The following is a 22,381-nucleotide window of genomic DNA, read 5'->3' as shown; positions in this document are numbered from 1 at the left end:
TCTTGAGAAAGAAAAGTAGATATCCATAAATGGCATTAAGAGGAAATTGACTAACCTCTTCCCAGGTCATGTGGTCACTCCATCTGATGGTTTGTCTGTGAAAATATCTCTAAAGAAAACAAATGTCAATTTTTAACATGAAACATAAATTTAAACCACATTTTTAAATGACTGCAGTTTTCAAATCGGTCAGTAATGCTTGTCACAGGAACAGAAGTGGCTGTTAATCTGGTGAAGGAGCGTGACTCCAAAAGGACTTTGTGTTATTCAACCATTAGTTAACATTCAACCAAAACTTCTGGATGCAAACCTTGAGGAGGGTGAGTCCAACTGGGGAGTATCTGCGATTCTGCTGCTGAGGTCCCCGTCTTCCTCCTCCTTGTCTATTTTGGTCACCTGGATGCGATACTGAGGATTCATTGCAGAGCATGGAGTGATGGATGGAGTAACTAATGATTTACAAGACACGTTTCACCAAAAATGCTGAAATATTAAATTGAACAATGCAAAGCAAAGCTAATTAACCACACTGTAAAACATGCTTTTGATTATAGGCCTCAGACAGATCTCATTACTCAGTGTCATTACTGTAATTTGTGGTAAACAGACATAGACAAAAGTTCAAATGCTGAGTAAGTTTATGAACTGGTGCCAGCAAATTCTGTCAGCTTAGATCAATGTACTGTATGTGCTTACTCGTGTTATCCAACCCATTTTAAATTTACATTTCCACCCATCAAAGGTACATTGTAGGGACAGATCATTTGTTTGCATAAACCTGATGCAGGAAGACAATTCTGAGCACACAAAGTGACATTCAACACCTCTCCAGATATTTATTTTTTCACCTGCAGGTAAACTGGTTACAACAGCACTTTGACATCAGTGCTGCACTCAAACTGGTGGAACTTCCATCTGAGCAAAGTCTTCAGTGCCTGCCAATCATTTCATTCACACACAGAGGAAAGACGGGAAAACGAAACATGACAGAGTAGATAATATCAATAATAGTTGACTTGCTTTTACCTATGCTGAGGTCATGCCTTATTGTTTCCTTCAAAATATAACAAGAATTTACAAGGGGAAAGAAACAAAGGAGCAGACTCATGTTTGGGTGCTGAGTTATGCTACATAGAAGCAGGCAAAGAGGAAGACGGTGTAAACGTGAGATCTGGCATCAAATTAAGAAGGAAAGTTTCCAGTGTTGCTGTAAAATCTAATCAAAGTACAAAGCATGTTTATGTCATTTAAGTTAGAAAGACCTCAGCGTCTGTTTGGGCAAATTATTATCTAACCAAGGTGACTTTACAAGAATTTGGAGAATTCATGTTCACCCCACATCATGATGGTGGGATTAGTGAAAGTTGCTCCCAGCAAGACACGCAAACAACGTCCTACAAGAAGAAAGTGACAGGTTGCTCAAAGAAGAGGTTTAAGAGGCAAGTTTAAAAGCATTTATCTGAAAATGAGAAAATAATGAATGAAAGAACGGGTTTTCAAGGTGACATATAACATGCCTGTGAAATAATGGCAACACCCATAGCTTCTAAAACATATCACCCAAATAGATAAAAGAAAATACAAACTGTACTTGGAACATTGCTGCGTACCTGTGCAGGAGGACTTGTTAGACATGACCGCAAACTGTTTTAAGTGTAACCACAGTGTCGAAATGACATGTAAGTTACCAGCAAGCAATAAACAAACATCAGAACATTCATAAATATCTGGCATGTATACGTGCACATCTGCTGCAGGAGCAGTGGGTGCTCTGTCAGCTTGTTCTTTTCTTTTTTCTTTCACTTACAGCTTCAGAGTTGCCAGCATACCATTCTTGCTCCAATGAGACGGTAGCCACACTTTCACCAAATCTGCTGCTTTAATGAGCATTTCTGCAGTTTGAATGTTTACACCATCTGCACACACTGCTGCCAGGTCTGAAATAGATTAATTATGGACTCTAGGTAACCATTAAATATAAAAATATAGGGACATTTTTGCTTGCAAACTTGGTTTTTAGATAGCTCGATGAAGACAAATCATCACTGGGTGGTGCATCATGATGAAAACATGGTGTGTTGATGGTGATCCTGTGTGATAGGATCTGCTTTTTTTTAATTGCTTATTGCTTGCTTGCATAAAATATCCCACAATTCTGCTCTGTTTTTTTAAACAGCAAAATGTTTTTAAGGATTGTTAACAACGGGCCTGGTCTCGTATCTGCAAAACATCCAAAGGACGCCAACACTCCTCTCAATTAGTGGGTTCTTCTGCCTCAGCCTGCCTGTCGCTAGCAGGTGTTTTAAGTGAAGCGTGCAGCCCGCAAACAAGTATTTAAGACAACAGTGTCCTTCTAACTTCATGGGAACAGTTTAGGGGAAGGCTCTTTCTTCTGTGATCTTTTGCAGAGAGTAATTTCCAGAAAGGGGTTGGTGTGGAAGAACTTCGAGGGGTGGCACCGAGCCCTCTGCCATGAACTGGCCTCATCATGTCTCCATTAAAATCAAAAGCTACATAACATTTGACGCTGTGTATAAACTGCTAAATTGTAGCCAAGCAGCTAACTGTGTTTCTAACTTTCCTAAGTTAGCGCTTTAACCAGTCTGCTTCCTTATGTCACCACCAGCTGTTTTGTTGCTTTCGCTTAGCTCTGCTTAGATTTCTTTTGACAATCTTGATTGGGTCTTTAAACCTCCTTGATTTTACTCTCCGTGGATAACCCAACCCTGACGTGGATGACTGAGGATCTTCACAGACACTCTGACAGTGTGTTAGCACACATAGAGAAACATCAGCAGTCCAATATTCACTCTCCTGTTATGCACCATGGGCTCCAACAACTCCTTGAGGAAATACCTGTCTCTCTAGCTGCTAAACACTCCACTGTGTTCACCAGCTGGTCCCTTGGGTTGTGTGTGCGTGTCATTTGGTGCTGGGCGGGGTGTATACAGGGGGTTTTTAGAGCTTTTTCACTGAAACCAGCTGCCTTCTGTTGGCTGAAAACAACGCTGATTACACCCTTCATATTACACATAGTCATTTGACCCGTTGTTCATACAGAAAGATTGATTATAGCAGCTTTAAAGGCATTGGGACACACTAGTACAGCTGTTTGCTGTGTGGGTTTATGTTACTGTGATGCACTTGCGATGATGGCATGTCTGTATACTCCTGCCTCTCCCAAAACTTATGTGTCGGGCAAAGCAGGGAACAGATTCATTCTCTGCTTTGCAGTGTTTATATCAATTGGTATTATTTAGCTCTCTACTGCAATATAAATTTAGACCTCCAAGCTCACATGAGTTTATTTTCTGGTTCAGTTTTAAGCTTTAGTTTGTACCTGTTTTAACTGAATTGTTTCTTGTATCTTGTCGCTTTCATGAATTGTATTCATATACTTGTATTAATCAATTGCTTTATTTGAATATTAAATCTGGAGGCACCACTTATGAGGAGTCAGTGCTCTAACAGATGAAAGAAGGCAGCACTTGCTCGCAGCCAACCACCAGGTTAATTATGTAACGGTAACCCAAGTACCTGCAATGGAATGCCTTTTTCAATTATTGTAGATTTGCATACTAACATCTTGTTTGAAGTCAAACCTTGAAGCCGGTCTACAAGGACTGACATGTCAAGGTTAAGATCATACAGAAGAGGAGAGGCATTTGAATAACCTCACACAGAAATGTGCTGGCTAAAACATTGCAAATGTCCCTGCATGGACAGATTAACTGAGCCATTCCAACTCACTGAGCTGCTTTGATATAAAATCCTCCAGTTTTCCTAGAGAGTCGGCGTTTGCCTGGAAAGTTTTAACCTTACATTTGCTCCCCTGATTGAGGAGACTTTCCTTGAGCTGCAGATAGTTTTGGCCTTTAAACTTAATGAGATTAGAACAGCTTCCTCTATCTCCGGCTTCACTGAGGGAGTGAATCATTTTCAGGTGGATGTTATGTTGGAGAGTACCTGTAAAGTAAGCGTCTGGCGACAGTTTATTATGTGTAAACACTGTGTGATGGGACTTGTTAAAGTAATGTTTACTCATTGACTGCATGCCAGATATGTATCAGTCAGATATTGTGCAGTTCAGCACTGGTGAAGCCAGTCAGATCTGGCAGATCTGGCAGATTTGGCAGACAATGACTTAACCTAAAGGCATGACATTTTAGGTAATATGCACACCCAGACACATTGACCAGAAAAATGATTTGTTACCTGGTTTAATTACAGAGCTGGCAGCTGGTGGGCAGGGATCAGCGTGGCTACACACTGAAAAACAAAGAAAGTCAATGTCAAGATTGGCATGAGATTAGACTTCAAGGACTTCATGTGCATTGAAGCCTTTCATGTATACATGTTACAATAACTACAAGTGCATTTACTCAGTGCTTAACTACATATTTGAAGCACTTGCATTTTCTTGTCAGTTTACCCCACAACAGTTCAGAAGGAAATATTGACCTTTTACCACACACACTGTACACAGAGTGGGAGAGATTTGGAGCTACAAGAAGCCCAGAGGCTCATTTTTGTGCTGAGGACCTCTAAGCAGGTTAACGCAGCCCCAAACATGATGTGCACCACAAATAATCTTATGGGATGCCAGGTTTCAGTGTTTATTGCATTCTTTTATGATAGCTTTACTTGGATCTTTCCACCTTTTCCCACAATTGTGATCTGTGACACCAAAGCAAACTCTTTTATTTGCATAAACTAGTGTTTTACAGGGATTGGTATAGACAGGTCTGTGCAGGTAACAGTATGTTATGTATCAGCTTCACTGCGGATCAGATTCATATTTCCCCCCCTCACGCTCCACCTGCTGAATAAACAACTGAGTAACTCTGAACCAAATCAAAGCACAGAGGAGGAACAAAAAAAAGGGTGACAGTACTTACCTACAGTCAGCAAATCATTAGACTGGGCCAATAACAGCAGGAGACATGACCAGAAGAAAAGGGTCCGAAAATAATACAAAACACAAGTTATCGCTCAGTCAAACATGGATGCAACGTTTAAGAGAATTCATAACATACACATGAAAGTTAATCCTTCAGGCCTGAAGCAGACTGATTAATCTGCATTCTTTAATAGCGCTAACACACCAAGGTCTCAATACTACTGGGTCTTCATCAGAGTCAGATGGACAAAGACATAAGGCAATCACACATAGAGTCAATCTAGAATGAAAAAGTTACATTGTCAAGGATTACATGATTACATTTTTGATTACATCTTTATAATCTGTCAATTTTGAAACCGTGAAGCTTTTCTGATGATAACCATTGATCTATTAACTTGCAAATAGCATGTCAGGCATGCAGGGTTTGATTTGACCAACTGTAAATGCTGAATATGCAAAATTCATTTTATTTGCATTGGAAATGTTTTGAGATAAGAGAAAAAAAGAATATTTGTGGAACTCAATTTCTTGTGACTGCGTACATTTTTAGCACAAGGTGCAATATATTCATATGCCTATGAAAAGGGACTTGTCATGAAAACAGCTTGTGGAAGAAGGTATTGGCTATATTTGAACACTTCCCTGCCAAAGCAATTGTTAGCCTTGTTTATTTTGCACAATAAACTAAACTTCTTTCTTGGCTTAAACTGAGCAGCTGTAGTCATTCATTGATATCCACTTGCTGTGCATGTTTATGTGAAGGTCTTAACATTAGGATATGTGTGATTATGACCACAGAGAAGTAATTAATGCACTGATAACTGAAGATATTAATGCGTGCTGTAAATGTATTCTACCTTATGGGAGCAGAGTGATGCTGCCACTCCACCAGACAAAAAAGCGAAACCATTGTCCATGATCCCTCTGGGAGACACTAAAGACGGTCAAACTGCGAAAAATCATGTAGAGCAACTTGTGCCATAATTTGAATCAGTGTTTAATAACTGCAGTTACATGTAGCTAAAGTCATGTTAGCTTGACCTCATGTTCCTGATGTCTCTCATGATTGGATTGGTCCTCATTTATTCTATGGAGCAGTGAAACACAGGTTTCCACATTATGGGCAATAAAGTTCCTCACTAATGCAAATTTAGTCTGAGTCACCAGACTGAATTTTTCTCAATAGGGTTAAATAGGGTTTTTGATTTGAGGTTGTGTAGGTTGGCTGACAAATGACTGAAGGATGAAATACCTGTTCTTCAGGATGGTTTTAGTTCATGCTTAATCATATGGAGATCCTAATGACAAAACCTAGCGACGGCACATAATAATAATAATACAATCATAAATCTATGCTCATGGTCAGTAAACACGTAGATGAGTTAAAACAGTGTTACAGAGGTGCGGGGGGGCAAATGAACTACAAGCTAAGTATTGTTCCATTTTCGATGCCAAAAAGCTGAGTTTTGGCACAAAACAGTTTTCCTGTGTTTTGCATCAGTTTTGAGGGGTTTTCTTTGTACCTGTTTTTTGAAGAATTTGGTTCAACATTGAATTCAGTGCTCAGGATTTGAGTTTTCTCAGGACATAAATTGAACGCTGCTTTCATACACGAAAGGCTTAAAAGGACAAATAGTAATTAAACATCCACCCCTCATTGCCCTGTGGTTATTATGTTCATATGCCAGGATTTGGCATTTGTCTTGTCCATGTTAATCTGTGCCTACACCTGATATTGCACCCATGTTGTGCAACATGCAACCTTTACTTCATGTTGCTCTGCCAAGTCTGACTGGGTGTTGACTTAATTGGCAATGAGCCATTCAGTTCTTGGTTTCTACGGTATGCAGTCAATGCGTATAAATTAGATGCAGTGCTTCTTCTTCAGGCACTCTGTCTTTGGACTTCACCACAGCTGCCAGAATCAAGTGTTACAGGTAAAAACTGAATTTGCATGCTACTCTTCTTTCATTTGCTAAGTTCAGATTTACCTGAAAGGTGCTGACCAGTTGCTATTTATCTGATTTCAGACACTCTGCTCTCCACCATGGCAAACTTCTGTGTGGAAATGATTGAATTCCATGAGGATGGAGATGACGGAAGCCCCTCCAGCCCTCTGAAGTTTAAAGACCAAGACTATGAGCAGATCAAGAAAGCTCTCCTCAATGGAGGTGGGAAATTTGAGGATGAGCTTTTCCCAGCAAACCTTGACAGTCTGGGAGAGCTTGAGGGCTTCACACCAGAGAAGTTCAGTGAGGTGAAGTGGCTTAGACCGCATGTAAGTATACTTTAAAAAAAAAAAAAAGATCAAATTGATGTTGTGTTTTTGAAGGAAAAGGCTCATGTGTCTCTGACCTTTTATAGGAGCTTAATCCTGATGCAGCATTCATCATGGATGGGGTTTCGAGGTTTGACTTCAAACAAGGAGAAGTTGGTATGCAAACTTAAAGAACTCTTAATATCCTCCTCAACATTTGTGTTTGCAGTATGTGGCTGACAGTAAAGCTCAGGCAAAAAGCCTTTGCCAATGAAGGATTAGGTTAACTCTCTGGCAGTATGGTAATGTGTTTTGTGGTTGCCTGCAGGGAATTGCTGGTTCCTCTCATCTATTGGAGCGTTGACGTTTCGTAAGGCGCTGATGGAACGAGTGGTGCCTCCGAATCAGAGCTTCAAGAATAACTACGCTGGGATATTTCACTTCAAGGTAAAGCAATCTTTTCTTGTCAGTCAGTAAACTGAGAAGCCAAACAATCCTCAGTGGATCATGGAATATTTATAGAATGTCTTATTCACTACAACACCTCATTTCTCCTTTGAAGTTTTGGAGATTTGGAAAGTGGGTGGATGTTGTCATCGATGACTTGCTGCCAACACGCAAAGGGAGGCCTGTGTCAGTTTCCTCCAGTTCTGGAAAAGAGTTCTGGGCCCCTCTGATGGAGAAGGCATACGCCAAGTATGTGATGATTTATGCGCACTGTACACTGAAATGAAAATACACAAAAATCAGAGAGCCAAGTGTCTAAAAATGTCAGATCCACATCACCTCTATAATAATTCCTTGGCCCAGTTCCTTTCTGTCTTTGTGTAAAGATCTTTGCCACACTTGTTAGCAGAGGCAAGACCATAAAAAATGTCTCAGGACAAAACCACAAAATCAATGCTGCTAGATTCAAAGGTGGCCATTTATTTTTTTGCTTCAGGATCTGCGGCTCTTACGGAGACATGATCGCTGGAAGACCATCTGAGGCCTTCAAGGACTTCAGCGGTGGTGTCTATCTGCACTACCCTCTGTCCAAGAGTCCATCTGACCTGTGGGATATCATGGACAGAGCCTTCCAGTGCAGGACCATGATAGGATGTAGTTCTTTGAATGGGGTAAAAGACAGAATTAGGTTTCATTATTTTAAGACATGGAGGTCCAAAATCCCCACATCCACTGTAAATGTGTGAAATGCATCTGTTTCAGGACAGAGGGAAACAAATTTTTAAAGAGCTTGGTGTGGTGGACGGTCATGCCTTTGCTGTGACTAAAGTCAAGCAGGTTTGTACATTACCAAGCATGTGTATCAGTAGTGTCAGCCGTTTTCACCTTGACTGTGAAACATCTGATGATGATTGATCTGACAGGTGGAGAGTGAGGGAGCAAGAGTGAAACTGGTGAGAATCTGGAACCCGTGGGGTGACACAGAGTGGAAGGGAGACTGGAGTGACAAGTAAGGAGCAGTCAAACTGCAACACAGTCAGTCTTAATCGAATGCTGTTACCTGCATGTAGTGAACGGTGCGGCCCTCCTCACGACCACCCCTGCAAAGTACTTTGTTGATTTGTGTTACAGGTCAGACTTGTGGGAGACTGTGAGCGATGAGAACCGTGACGAGTGTCTGAAAGTGCACGACGACGGAGAATTCTGGTAAAACATTCAAAAAAGAAAACATTTAATGACTGCTGTTGTTTTTGGTTTATTGAGGGGCGCAAATGTTTCCTGATCTGCAGCAGGTCCCCGGAACAGAAGAGGGTGCTGTATTTGTATTTACCCTGCATAAATATAAGACTAACTCAAATCCAGATAATGAAAAATAAGAGATGTGTCAGGAGAGGTCAAGAGGCCACAGTCATTTACAATGGAAGAGAGAAGTTTGAGCTCCTGGTGAGACTCAGTGGGTCAGCTGATTAAAGCTAATTAAATGACAGGACAGGTGAACATGGTGACCCCGTGGTGACCCCTTGACTGCGTCCGGTCAGTGCTCAAGAACTGATCTGCTGCAGGTCAAGAAGTAGGACTGAGTTTATCGCTGAAAGCTTGATTCTTATCTATCACTGCTTCAGGATTAAGATGGAGGACTTTCTTGAGTATTTCGAAGACATAGACATCTGCTGCAACAGCCCCAACTTTGTGGAAGGTGATGAACACCAGTGGAACTCTCATTCGAAAAAAGGCCGCTGGGAGGCTGGAGTATCTGCTGGAGGCTACAGAAATGACAGAGGTGAGGTTCAATATTACAATTAATCATAATAATTATTGTTTTAACTAGAGTGCCTTACTGCATGTTTACGTAGCCCTGGCTCACTTGGTGACTGCTGAAATCTGTGGTGATTTCTTCCAAAGGCTTCCAGTCCTTAACTGGAGTCTGTATTTTTCCAATGCCTAACAAAATATTTTAATAAACTAATGATATGCTCTTGGATTTTGGAATTAATGCTAAATTCCTACTGGAAGTTATGTGAAAAGCTAGGTAGCCGTGCATGCTAACATTTGCAATTTACAATACAGCAGAAAAACTTCAATCCTATCTTTGATTTACACTTTTGCTCTTAAGGTTTTTTGGAAAGGGGGAAAAAAAAGACAGAACCCTGCAAGCTCTTAAGGAGAATCACTTTCACTGTTTACATATCTCTTCTGTAAACCCAAAGCTCGACAGGTCTGCCATGTTTTACTGTCGCTGAGCAAAACTTTGGACAATCACTGTTCAGAGGAAGCTAAGCCAAAAGTCAGCTGGAAAACTTGAAAAACAAAATAAAGGAAAGTAACAGATCTGTCAGTGCTGTGACCACCTCACACTTTTCCCTCAGACGACTTCTGGACCAATCCACAGTACCGTCTCACAGTGGAGGCGGTGGACGGGTGGAGCAAAGGAGACAAGAACATCTTCGTGTCTCTGATGCAGAAGCACGATGAAGAAAACCGCAGCAAAGTTTCATATCACTACATTGGGTACTACCTCTACAAGGTGAGTGGCTTGTTATGTTTGTGTGTTCCTGACCTGTGAATGAGATATACCCATGGTCAGCAGGTGATTTGCTCAGTTTCAATCGAGGGGCATGGCCCAATGGGAGCCGCTAACCCGAACTCAACCCCTCAGCCCGAGCACGCTCTGTGCTGCTAGGGGATGGCAGGTAACCAGTGGGGGATGCGTTTTGGTCATTGCGCTCACAAGAGAAATAACAACCCCTTCAACTCACCTGCTGCACATGTTTGTTGTGTATTTCTGATACTGGGTGAATAGCAAACCATCTAATCTGACATCCTCATCCTTCTTTCTGAACAGCTGCCACCAGAGGTAATCAATCTATTTTTCTATTACAGAATTGATCAATGACATACATATGGTCTCGATGCAGAGTGAATGCCCCATTTGTAATCTTGTGTAACCTTTGCAGACTGCCCAAGGGAAACTCCCAAGTTCAGTGCTCCTGTATGTGAAACCTTATACCAGTTTCCTCTCACCGACGAGAGAACTCACCGAGTTGCACAGCCTGGAGCCGGGGCAATACGTCATCATTCCCTGCACAGATGGGGCCGGCCAGACCGCCGACTTCATCATCACAGTCTACTCCAAGGGAGAGGCCAAGCTACAGCTGAGCGACGACTAAGGAGAAACGGCTGATGCTTGTCAGGGTGCTGGGGCAATTTATAATCATTAAGAGCCATTTATAATCCTCTGATCGATGTTAAACTACTTAATTCATTTGTGCTTATGAATGACAAAGAAAATTCAGTGAAACAAATCTGTAGTAGGCCATTTATAATTTCTGAATTCATATTTACAAACCATTTACCACTTGGTATTTTACACACACACACACACACACACACACACACACACACACACACACACTTTGCAGTAAGATGGACTTCTTTGTGGGGTTTCAAAAATAAGTTACAGCGCTGTTTTCAATGATCAGGTGTTTTTGTGCTTTATTACAATATGCCAAACATTTAATCTGCTTTTCTGCTTTTTACAAAAATGTCTTTCAACAATCACCTTCAGAACAGAGTGAGTCCTCTTGCAATCTGAAGAAGAGAGAGAGCCAGATTAGTCTTGGAATAAGAGAAAATGTACTCAGAGTTGAATAAAACTGCTTGGAAAATCTATAGTCGCAACTTGTCGTTCATGCCATCTGTAGTGTCTCCATCACTGTTTAAAATCAGGTTAGCAAACACTGGGTGGACAAAGACCGTCTGATCTCAGGCTGCAGTGCAAACCACTGATGTAAAAAGACAGTGGGTGGGACGAAATCAACTGACAAAGCCCCACTGCTAACCCCTTTTAATTTATATAATCCCTCTTTGTTACCACACAGCTGACAATTTCCAGATACTGACACCATTTCACTTATTTAATACAATTTATTTGCAAATATTTTGAGATTATACTGGACTACAAGTGACGATGGAGCCTAAATTAAGTCCAAGGAAATCGGTATAGGAATGATGCTCCACCAAACTTTACACTTCCCCAATTTATTAACATATAGGAGATTTCAACCCTTTAAACAAGGCACATTTATATGAATCATATTTCATACAGAAAACATGCACACATCTGCAGACTTCTGTGTAACAGGTTTACTGTCATGAGTTTGAGTGGATAATCTTAGTATTTACTGCTGCAAAGACCCAGTTTCTCCTGCAGGGGTCATCCTGAGCAGCCCCTCTGAGGGCTTTCTGAATGACATTTCCACAGTGCAGATATTTGCCTGGTCCTCTTGCTAAAGGACATGCTCAATGTTATTTTCTTCTCACAAATGAATCACATGACTGTCTTACCATGTAGCTTTGCAGGTATAACTCAGGCAGAGTCGCTGCAACCACTGGACCCAAATCTGAGGGATAAGAAAGGAAGTTAGTCTGCAGGTTACGCCATGCAGGCGTTCTGTGTGATGCTGCCATTTAATGTTCAGAAAACCGAAAGTCAACACTAAACAATCTGCCGGTAATTCCAGCTTTTTCAGTTTAGATTTCATCATAACAAGGCACAACTGGCATTTGTGTGCTACAGTTAGAAAGCTACCTGTCAAATTCACTCCACAGCAGACTTCAGGGGACAGCATCAGACGGGCAGAAAGACCCCTGCAGTAGCACAAATGTGGAAAAATTAGGACAAATGCAGTTTGAAAACCAACCTTCTTCAAGCAGAGCTTCAAAAAGCCTCAGAAAAGTGGATTTGAGACAATCGTCAGTTGTCGCATCTGACGGCACTTCCTATTCCAGGTTTTCATCACTGACAGGGACTCATTCCGCTCTGAGCAAATAAGCTTTTCAATTAACTCACCACTGTACAAAATGAGGATTCAGCAGTCTTTGATTAATTCATCTTTATTGATCTCTGCCAACCTCAAATGACATCTGACTGATGCTCCATTTTTGACAATTTAATGTCGACTCTGAACATACTTGCTGGCTGTAAATCAGCCTTTACATGATCAACATTTTTAAAGTCTGTTCGTGTGCTCGCTTCCACACTATGAACAAGCGAAGGCAATCCAAGCAATTATAAAATGTTTTCATTGTACAAAGGTGACATTAAAAGCTTATTTGACTACATTTAAAACTTAAAGCCAAAATTAACTTACAAGGATCATCTTGAAAGATGTAGCTGTGGAGGAATCCTTCAGTGATCGGCTCAAACTGGGGACAAAAGAAAATCAACATGGTGAAAAACCTGCCGATCAAGTCAATTTTGAGACGAGATGTTTCTGTAATTGTGTTCAGAAAACCAAAAATCACCACTGAACAATCTGCCGGTAATTCCAGCTTTTTCAGTTTAAGTTTCATCACAACAGAAGCAGCCAGTTATTTGTTTATGACTGACAATGCACATTCACCTGCAGGATGTGAATCATCTTCTGCTGGTTTAGTTGGGAGCAGATGCAGAGCTGCACAGAAGAAAAAAGACAATGTTAGATATGCAACAGAGAAGGGAAAAAAATCGAGAAACAAGAGAAACACTCAAGACTCAGAAAAGTGGATGAAATCGTCAGTTGTCGCATCTGACGGCACTTCCTACTCAAGGTTTTCATCACCGCAAAGCTTCACATACAGGAAGCACCACAGTGAAGATGAGTTAACCTACCAATCATTCAGCGCTGTGGTCGTCAGCAGGCGTGTTTTCCTGGTCTCAACATCTCTTATGGAGGTTTTTCAGCTACAGGACAAAAAGGAGTACGATTTGTTAAGTTACATTTAAAGTCAATTTACTGCGACAAATAACTGCATCGTCTGATGTTCAGAAAACCGAGAGTCACCACTGATCAATCTGCCGGTAATTCCAGCTTTTTCAGTTTAGATTTCATCACTACATGGCTATGGCACATTTTACATCAGTGGAAGTGAATTATCAAACCAACCTGAGTTTTGACTTTCCATCATCTAGAACAGGCCGCTCGTGAGCAGTCTTAAAAAAGAAAAAGAAAAAGAATGAGTAACATTCATTAACGGTTTGAGATGTTCGAGCAACGCATTCAGTTTGAGGCTCAGAACAGTGAGTATGAAACATCGTCAGTTATCGCATCAGACGGCACTTCCTATTCACAGGTTTCATCACTGACACAAGTGCTTTGAGACATCAGATGGTTCATTTCATCATCACTCACCTCTCACAGACAGGAGACCCTCATGTATCCCATATGGGATTTGTTGACCTCGTGCTAAGAGCTGCCAGACTGAAGTCCACCTGAGGAAACATAAGGCATTCAGCGTTTAAAGAGCTGAACCTTTTGGGACCAGAGGCTGACATTGTAACCAATATCAGCCAAATATTTGAAAATTAAAACCAAATATTAGGATTGATGCGCATACATGCCAAATTTCTGAACTCATTTGATGCCAAACGGTCCCTACTAGTTTCATTACCAGTTCACAACATTGCTGGTAATTTTACTTCCAAAACATCATCAAAGTAACAACAGCCATACCTTAAGTTTAAACACAAACGCTATGGAAATGATATCCAAATATCCATAAGTCGGACTTTCAAAGCGTCTTCACTAATTCTTTACAGAAAGAGCGGGTTTGTTGAATAAAAAGTTCAATAATTGCAGTGATGTTAAAACGATTCACTCTTCAAAAACGAGGCTAAAAGAGAAAGAAGACTGAAACTCACTTGTCTTTCGTCTTCTCCATATTTCGGTCTTCTCCACGTGGCTGCTTGAGGCCCGCCAGGAGAAAGCTAATGTTGCACTTAAGCTAGCAAATATCACGACTTAAATCACAAACTATCACTAAACTCACGCGTTATTTTAAGTTAGTACTGTGGGCCTGAATTTACTGACCACTATGAACAAGTTAAACGAAATATTGCCGAGGCCCGACAACACAACCTACCAAAGCCTAACGAATTAAAAAGAGGAAGCCTGGTTGTAAGCGAAGGCTTTATACGCTAACGTCGCAAGAATATGACGTTTTATGTTCTTCAGCTTTTAGGCGCGCGACAAACCGACACGAAAGGCGCTCTATCGCCACCTGTTGTACCGGAGTGTGAACGTCACGACTTTAAATTGTGTGTTTTGATTGATTTACACTGCGTAAAAACTGATTTATATTTAATTGCTAATCATCTCAAATGTTGATTCTCTTTAAATGACACCTGTCTCCTCGCTTGTATGACCTCTTGAGAGTTCAATAAAGTTGCAGAGAGGGACAAAAACACTTTTTTCTGTTGTTCTGTTTATATTAATGTGTCCTGAGGATATCTAAATAATCACAGTGAAAAACAGTAAAAGTAGCAATACCACAGTGTAGAACAATTCCGTTAAACTACAAGTAAATTGTGCTCAAGTAAGAACGACAGTATATGCATCAAAATATTCTTAAAGGTCCAAAAATAAAACTTATAATACTCATTATGCAGAGTGGCCTAAATATTTAACGCCCTTGTGTTTCATCTTCTCACTACTTACTTCAAAATGTAGCTTCATCTCATTTGTGGTTATATAAATGAAAATATGAATCATCAGTAAGTCAGAGCACACTGCCGCCGCAGGGTGGCGCTGTTTGACAGGTTACTCGCTGGTTTTCTAATTACACGGAGATTCTCATGAAGTGCGTGTTAGTTTGTAGTAGTTAGTCTGTCTGAACACTCAGCCTCATTTTGTTGAGGATTTGTTTTCACATCACATCACATCACATCACATCTCCGGAGCCAGAGCACATTTCCTTCAGCGTTTACTCTTCAGCAATTTTCAGGTAAAACTGTAAAACGTACTCAAACCTTTATTTCTGTATGTAGACTGTTTGTGTTTTACACAAAGTTTGCAAAGTTTACCTTAATTTGCAAACGCAGTCTGTGTCTATCACAACTTCCTTTAAGCTTAGCCTAATCTGTCCAAAGACACTTTTAAAAAAGAAAATGCTGTTTGTGTTGCAGTCTTACAACAAGACAATACCTTTAATTGGACTAGTCCACTGAATCATCTACATTTTCCAGGGATGTTTATCATGGTTGTTCACTGCAAACTGCTGCTGTTTCTAGATGGAAAAGCCAAGAAAATCTGTTTCACTGAACGGCCTGCGTATTATTGAAACCAACATTTTCTCTTTCTGACATTTGCTCTATTTTCAGGAGAAGCTGGAAGACATACTCGTGTCCGTCCCTGCTTTTGTGCAAAGGGTGGTGGAGAATAAAGAAAGTGAATTGTGCGTGTGTGTGTGTGTGTGTGTGTGTGTGTCTTCTTTAAGTGAATGAAAAGTGTGTCTGCTGTCAGTGAGAGTGGCAGCTTGACGGTTTGTGTGTGTGTGTGTGTGTGTGTGTGTGCGTGTGTGTGTTGATCCACTGCAGGAATATGTTGCATCCTGTGAAGAAGGACCGGATCATTACTCAGCTCCCAAGGGTTAGTAACTAACACACACACACACACACACACACACACACACTTTTGGAAACATTACATAGACAGTGATTTCTTGGAGACTTTTAGCCTAACCTTAACCACTGATCCAAAAGTCAGCTTTTTCCTAATTGGGGACATGTTTTTTGCCCCTAATTGGACAAGCTGTCTCCAACTAACTGGTCTCAAGTATGAAATGCAGCCCTGAAAGTAGTCTAAGTCAGAAACAACACACACACACACACACACACACACACACACACACACACGCTCTGTAATGCAATTACAGCTAACAGTATTACTATTGATGACATGGCTATTAAGAGTCTCAAATGCTGCTTTTTGTCTTCAACATTACAAAATGCTGTTGTCTTCAGAAACCCTTGGACCTGCAGTACTGGTGATATTTTTGTTTGAACCTCACTTGGAGGCTGTTAATGTTCCTCAGAGAGTTGATGGCCAGATACGTGTGGTCGAAATGAAAGCAAGGCCTGTGTTCAGGGCTAATGCTTTTTTCCATCAGCGTCTCTCTGCGTCTGACGAATCCCACTTTCTTTACAGTGTTTTAGTCCAAACGCAGCGCTCCACACCAAAGATGGCTTCCACCCACAGGTGAAGGCCGTGTGTCAGGTGCAGAAGACAGGCACAGTGAGGTGAGCTGACAGATGACACACGCTGCCTCTGCACACTGTGATATGTGTTTGAATTAAACGCATTAGCTCCGGCAGGGCCCTTTAAATCATGCTATGTCTGCTGTCAGCTGACAGCCACCGACCTCACCCATCACATCTGACTACAGTGATCCGATGTTTTATTGGAAGGATAAGGCTGGTGGTACTCTATATTTGTGTATTTTTTCACAAATTACATAAAAAAAACCCTGACGCATCAGATGGTTTGATACACAGGACCATCTGTGAAGCCGTGCATGGCAACAGCAGGCAAAAAAATGAATGATGAACCATCTGTCTGTCACTGTCTATCACAGGCTAAATTCAACCAATCAGATTAACAAACCATATGACGTAGTGGGACTCTTGCTGAAGCCAGTCGGGAGAAGAGTGAAAACATTTGCTCTTCTTTCAATGCAGAAATACTCTCTAATATAACTGATGCTATAGCAGCAGCTCTGCTAACCTCTTTAGGAGTCGCCATTATTGTTTTTGAATGAACAGTCGCTTCTCTCGCTGTCGTCATACCTAAAGCACGCCAGTAGCTGCCAGTAGTTGCTCACAGGACGCTGATTGATCAGAAACTACTGTGGTGTCGCCATAAATGCATAACTTTGCAGAATGGATTCTCATTCTTGCGTGATCTCATGAATCCAGCTGCCTCTTCTATCTGTGACACTAAATCTTGACAAACTAGTTGCAAATACATAATTTCCCTTTTAATTAACCCTCATTTAATTCTTAAATCAGCTGGGCACTGCAGCATTTAGTGCATGTCACTCAAACAGAGGTAGTTTGTTCATCTGTTGGGGACTATATTCAGCTGCGTAGTGATACACGTTTGGTGCTCTTGTGAGCAGCAGGACAGCGTCTGTGGGACCGGCTCACTGATGTGCTTTAATCATATATGGACAGCAACAGGGATCTATAGCACAGAGGAAGAAGATGAGCAGTCTGAGAGAATATATGTTACTAGTATTAATTAGTAGGATCAATTCATTGTTGGTTTCATGAGATTTATTAACATTAAGAAAATACAGAATATCACCAGACTTGAAGGCCTCACACCAAAGTCTCCACTTTGCAATGATAGCCCTCTACTGTGATTCTCATGGTTTACCCAGACGCAGACAGAAAGCTTCTGAGCAGGTTCTTTATTCATAACCTGTCGAAACAAAGCTTCTATCTCTCTTTCTCTGTCATAATCAGATTTATTCTAAAAAAAAAACAAAACGCTTGTGCCTCACACACACACAAAGGAAATATTTTACGACTTTGAATTGATTAAGGTTTTTTTTTCGCAGAAAGCAAAGTCTCAGTACATTTATTGAATTAAAATGATAGAGCAAGTCTGCGCTGTGCTTTTTTAAGATAGCAAATGAATGTCAAAGCTCGGCATTAACAGATAATCATGCTTTTGAAAGGCTTAAGAGAGCCCCAATCGTGCCAATTTTCCCTTTTCTTTGTGAGATCTGTGGAGCGGCTGCTTAAACCTAAGCTAATTAAATTATTAGAGTGATTCATCTTTAATAGAAGAGCAGACTGAGGTCCATGAAGTGCATTGAAAGTTGAAGTTTCTTATTTGAGAATATAAAAGATTTAGGTGTAATGTTAAAGGGGTTAATAGGTGTCAGCTCCTGCAGGCCGTCTGCATGTTGCTGATCATGTTGCTGTGTGTGTTTCATGTTGCTGTTGAATGACAACTTTGGCTTTCTGCTGCCAGCTTCAATATCGCCAAGGTCATCGTAGTGGGAGACGTCGCAGTTGGGAAAACGTGTCTGATCAGCAGGTGAGAAGCGGGCATGAATAATTAGACCAGTTAGAGGATTGTGTGGCTGTTTTTAGATTTGAACAACGGCTTTATTTCCTGTAGAAATGTTTCTTCAGCTCTTTCAGGTTTTGTTCCAGAAAAACATGGTTGAACCTAAATGTGTTTCAAGCTGAGGTTGTACATGATAGATGATTAAATCAGATTCAGATAAACCTTTACTGATCCCCACCGGGAAGTTGCTTTGTTGCAGTGCTGGTTAGAAAAAAGGATAAAAAAAAGTTCATGGTTTTGATTTTATATGCATTTTATAGGCAAAATGATCCATAAAACTAGTTGATAGTTGATTAGATTAGTAGATTAGTGGATAATAATAGTGATGTCTGCTAGTTGCAGCCAATGTAACTGTATAATATGGCTGTTCTGTTGTTCCTCAAAGGTTCCGTAAGGGTGTGTTTGATAAGAACTACAAAGCAACCATAGGGGTGGATTTTGAGATGGAGCGCTTCGAGGTGCTCGGTGTTCCCTTCAGTTTACAGCTGTAAGTATGCTGCTATGCCACAGAGAGACACTCAGTTCATAGACGGAGCCCTAAACACACCGATTCACTTACTGTGCTGACTGTCATCAGGGTTAAAAAGTAGCTCAGTGAGGTCTTATTAATGCTGCCTGACCTTCATTTGATCATATGCAATGTCTGAACAATCTGTATCTAAACAAAATCACGATTGGATCATTGTGAGGTTGTACATCATCCTCTGGAGTTGATTAGCTTGTTATTAAGACTCTAAAGTGGGCCTTAAATGACATGGCTTTGGTTGGTGAGTTAATGGAATTTTAAGGTTAATTTCCCACAGAGACAGACTTCATTTTAACGAGGATTTATTGAGCTCAACACAAAAGGTCAGTGAACCCTCACAGCTGTATAACGCAGTCAAACTCCTTCAAATAATCAAGTAGTTGTCGTCTTATACTCTATTAGCTCTCTAAATTTTATCCGTGCATGGTTCCCAGAGGATGGATCCCACTGATGATGATCCTCTGACTTTTCCTCTCGCACGTCTTTACATATCAACATCTATTGGATGGATTGAGATGAAATTTGGTACAAACATCAATGTTCCCCTCAGGATAAATTGTGGTAACTTTGGCGATGCCTTATACCTTCTTCTAGCGCCATCATCAGGTCAAAGTATGAACTGCATTCCCATCAGCCTCAGCTGTACTTTTTATTTAGTGCTACTGAGCAAATGTCAGCATGCTAACAGGCTAAGCTAAGGTGGTGAACATGATGAACATTATAGCTGCTAAACATCAGCATGTTGGCATTGTCACTGTTAGCATGCTAATGTTAACATTTAGCCCCAAGCCTCACAAAGTCTTCTGCGCAGTTGTTTGCTCTCGTCTTGTCTGAATAAAGTCGATCTCCTTCCTTCATCTCTGCCAAACACAATGAGGACAATTAAAGCTGATCTGATCTACTTCAGGTGGGACACAGCAGGTCAGGAGCGCTTCAAATGCATCGCTTCAACGTACTACAGAGGAGCACAAGGTCAGTTTATCTCTACGATCACACCTCTCAGCGATGTCTCACACCATCACCCTCCCGCTGTGCTCTTTGTTTGTGTTTGTTATGTTCATAATGTTTGTCTTGTCCCATTTTTCCAGCCATTATCGTGGTGTTTGACTTGAGCAGTGTGAGCTCTTTAGCACATGCCAGGTAAGGAACACGCCATTATGATCCAATTATTATACCATTAAAATGCGTTGTGAAGACTGATAATCATGTGTGTGCGTGCGTGTGTGTGTGTGTGTGTGTGTGTGTGTGTGTAGGCAGTGGCTGGAGGACGCCATGAAGGAAAATGACCCATCCAGTGTTTTACTGTTCCTTGTTGGTACCAAGAAGGACCTCAGTGTGGGTGAAATTTATCAAGCATGACTACTGTTTGGTCAATTTATTCATCCATCAACATAAACATAAAATTAACTAGCAACGATTTTGATAATTGATTTAAATGTCAATTGGTCTAATCTTCAATTGGTTTTCTCTCATTGGGAATTTAATGTCTTTGGGTTTTGGGCTTCTTTTTATAGCCTCAATTACAAATGACAATAAATAATCAGTAGATAGATAATGAAAGTAACCATTAGCTGCAACCATGAAAGTAGCAGCTAATAATGTTGTGTTTCAACACAGCTTTTAGTTTATGATCAGCCTGATCTTATAGTGACCACTCGCCTGAAGCTTGTTGCTTGCTTCACCACTTTCCTTCACCTCCCTGATCCCATTCACTGCATTTCCCTCCTCAGTCTCCTGATCAGCTGACTCAGATTGAGCAGGAAGCCATCAGACTCTCCGAGGAAATCAAAGCAGAGTACTGGGCCGTGTCCGCCAAGTCGGGTGGGAGTCAAACACACGTTAACTTGAACAAATCCTCATCTCCCACCACCCGAGCCGGCTTTTCAGTTTCGCTTTAATCCTCTTTTTGTCTCGCTAAACTCTCATCTCTTCATTGTTCCAGGAGACGGTGTCAGGGATTTCTTCTTCCGTGTGGCATCTCTGACTTTTGAGGCCAACGTTTTGTCTGAGCTGGAGAAAAGCGGCTCGAGGCACGTCAGCGACATCATCAGTGAGTCAGTTTGCTCAGTAAAGTCTCATTGTTAAGAAGCCGGCCTCATATTCAACTATTGCTTTGATTCACTGACAGGCTAATTAGTTCCCCAATTTCTGGGAACTGTTGTGTCAAGTTCTCAATAATGATGACAGCCTCGAGGTTAATGTTTCAATCAAGTTTCAAAAGCTCAAAGGTCTCAGAATTTTCTCAGGATGCAGAGAATCTTTCATTTGTTGTACTGAAGCAATATTATCAGTTTTTCTCATGACACATATGAAGCAGTAAACAAAGTACATTGCCCACATTCATTGCACTGAAGGAAGGCTCACATTGTGCATTTAGATGCCAAAAATGTGACATCTGCTTGATTTTTACCTGCGTTCCTCACAGGGCTCACAGACAGCAGCGAGGCCAATCAAGCGCCCACCAAGAGGAAGTCCAACTGCTGCTGATGAGGGAACCAACGACCCGGACGCCGGCCTGGAAACACTGCGCCAACTACACAGCTACACGAAATGGCCCACTGAAGGAGAAAATGAAACAAAATGAATCTCAGCACGCTCAGTGTGGAGATCATGAACGGACCCCGTAAAAAACAGTGTCTTATCAACCAAATGATGTTTGTGGCATTCTGCAAACGGCCTGCAAGGAAGTCACAGGTTTGACATACTGAGGTCTGAGTTGAGGCTGTAAACAGTCAGTCAGCACAAAGACGAGCTTAGTGTCCCGTCAGGAATGTTTGCACTGCTGGCCGGCGATGCAACAAGTAAAGCTTTGTGATATGCTTGATAAACATCCATCAAATGAGGAAGATTATTCCCCGCCAGATCTTTTGCTAAACTACACTTTGATGAGAATTCATAAACACGTGAAGCCACATTCTTCTTCCATTACTGGACAAAATGCCAGTACGAGACCAAATTTTTTATTTAATTTTTGGTTTCCTCGGCTCCCTCACTGGTCTCCTGTCATGTGTCTGTGCTGCTAATGTGATGCGTACGCCAGCTCCCATGACCACGGTCACACCCACAAAGCATCTCTCTCCTCTGACATCAGGGTTCTCATGATCTCAAAAATGGAGGGATTGTTTGCAGGAACAGGAAGGAGCAGCAAATTGATTTCCTCACTCTGTAAAGTCAGAAAGGAAGAAGAAGAAATGTGTTTTCATGCTTTTGTCCTCGTCTCCTATCAAACATAGATCTACTTTTATTACAGCTCATAAATGATTAACTGTAAATAAACTGGTTTTCATCACTCTGTTGTCCTTCTGTCAGATAGTAAAAAACAAAGCTTGGGAAAATTCTTCACGTTCTGTTCC

At 41.1% G+C, this 22,381-nt stretch overlaps 2 protein-coding genes, 1 long non-coding RNA gene and 6 other non-coding genes across 10 annotated transcripts; 2 read left to right on the top strand and 7 right to left on the bottom strand.

The window, feature by feature from the left end:
* The first annotated feature begins 6,939 nt into the window (after nucleotides 1–6,939).
* On the top strand, nucleotides 6,940–10,774 carry LOC143333095 (calpain-1 catalytic subunit-like). The gene is made up of 11 exons (XM_076751031.1): nucleotides 6,940–7,181; nucleotides 7,268–7,337; nucleotides 7,489–7,607; nucleotides 7,723–7,856; nucleotides 8,104–8,278; nucleotides 8,370–8,444; nucleotides 8,531–8,616; nucleotides 8,739–8,813; nucleotides 9,230–9,387; nucleotides 9,974–10,131; nucleotides 10,562–10,774. The coding sequence occupies exons 1-11, from the start codon at nucleotides 6,951–6,953 to the stop codon at nucleotides 10,772–10,774; spliced, it is 1,494 nt and encodes a 497-aa protein (XP_076607146.1). The 5' UTR covers nucleotides 6,940–6,950.
* Nucleotides 10,775–11,076: 302 nt separating this feature from the next.
* Nucleotides 11,077–14,548, bottom strand: LOC143332843 (uncharacterized). Of its 2 annotated transcripts, XR_013078242.1 has the most exons (9): nucleotides 14,287–14,548; nucleotides 13,778–13,857; nucleotides 13,532–13,578; nucleotides 13,258–13,329; nucleotides 13,010–13,060; nucleotides 12,758–12,812; nucleotides 12,196–12,254; nucleotides 11,952–12,007; nucleotides 11,077–11,195 (listed from the first exon to the last, which is right to left on the bottom strand). It is a non-coding gene; the product is annotated as an uncharacterized LOC143332843 (long non-coding RNA). The 2 variants fall into 2 exon arrangements; XR_013078243.1 differs by lacking the exon at nucleotides 11,077–11,195 and having other exon boundaries at nucleotides 11,871–12,007; nucleotides 14,287–14,420.
* LOC143333374 (small nucleolar RNA SNORD65) lies at nucleotides 12,080–12,153 on the bottom strand. The gene has a single exon (XR_013078272.1). It is a non-coding gene; the product is annotated as a small nucleolar RNA SNORD65 (small nucleolar RNA).
* LOC143333378 (small nucleolar RNA SNORD49) lies at nucleotides 12,333–12,410 on the bottom strand. The gene has a single exon (XR_013078275.1). It is a non-coding gene; the product is annotated as a small nucleolar RNA SNORD49 (small nucleolar RNA).
* Nucleotides 12,891–12,964, bottom strand: LOC143333375 (small nucleolar RNA SNORD65). Its single transcript, XR_013078273.1, has one exon. It is a non-coding gene; the product is annotated as a small nucleolar RNA SNORD65 (small nucleolar RNA).
* LOC143333371 (small nucleolar RNA SNORD49) lies at nucleotides 13,139–13,211 on the bottom strand. The gene has a single exon (XR_013078269.1). It is a non-coding gene; the product is annotated as a small nucleolar RNA SNORD49 (small nucleolar RNA).
* LOC143333373 (small nucleolar RNA SNORD65) lies at nucleotides 13,409–13,482 on the bottom strand. The gene has a single exon (XR_013078271.1). It is a non-coding gene; the product is annotated as a small nucleolar RNA SNORD65 (small nucleolar RNA).
* On the bottom strand, nucleotides 13,661–13,732 carry LOC143333376 (small nucleolar RNA SNORD49). Its single transcript, XR_013078274.1, has one exon. It is a non-coding gene; the product is annotated as a small nucleolar RNA SNORD49 (small nucleolar RNA).
* Nucleotides 14,549–15,299: 751 nt separating the features above from the next.
* rab34b (RAB34, member RAS oncogene family b) lies at nucleotides 15,300–22,268 on the top strand. The gene is made up of 11 exons (XM_076750802.1): nucleotides 15,300–15,368; nucleotides 15,745–16,012; nucleotides 16,571–16,662; nucleotides 18,404–18,469; nucleotides 18,888–18,989; nucleotides 19,936–20,000; nucleotides 20,117–20,168; nucleotides 20,282–20,363; nucleotides 20,759–20,849; nucleotides 20,971–21,078; nucleotides 21,454–22,268. Exons 2-11 carry the CDS (start codon nucleotides 15,965–15,967, stop codon nucleotides 21,513–21,515), a joined length of 768 nt encoding a protein of 255 aa, XP_076606917.1. The 5' UTR covers nucleotides 15,300–15,368; nucleotides 15,745–15,964; the 3' UTR covers nucleotides 21,516–22,268.
* Nucleotides 22,269–22,381: the final 113 nt, after the last annotated feature.

The sequence above is a fragment of the Chaetodon auriga genome, chromosome 15 (genome assembly GCF_051107435.1).
Source record: "Chaetodon auriga isolate fChaAug3 chromosome 15, fChaAug3.hap1, whole genome shotgun sequence".
NCBI classification, from domain to species: Eukaryota; Metazoa; Chordata; class Actinopteri; order Chaetodontiformes; family Chaetodontidae; genus Chaetodon; species Chaetodon auriga.
This window is presented reverse-complemented; position numbering and strand designations above follow the sequence as displayed.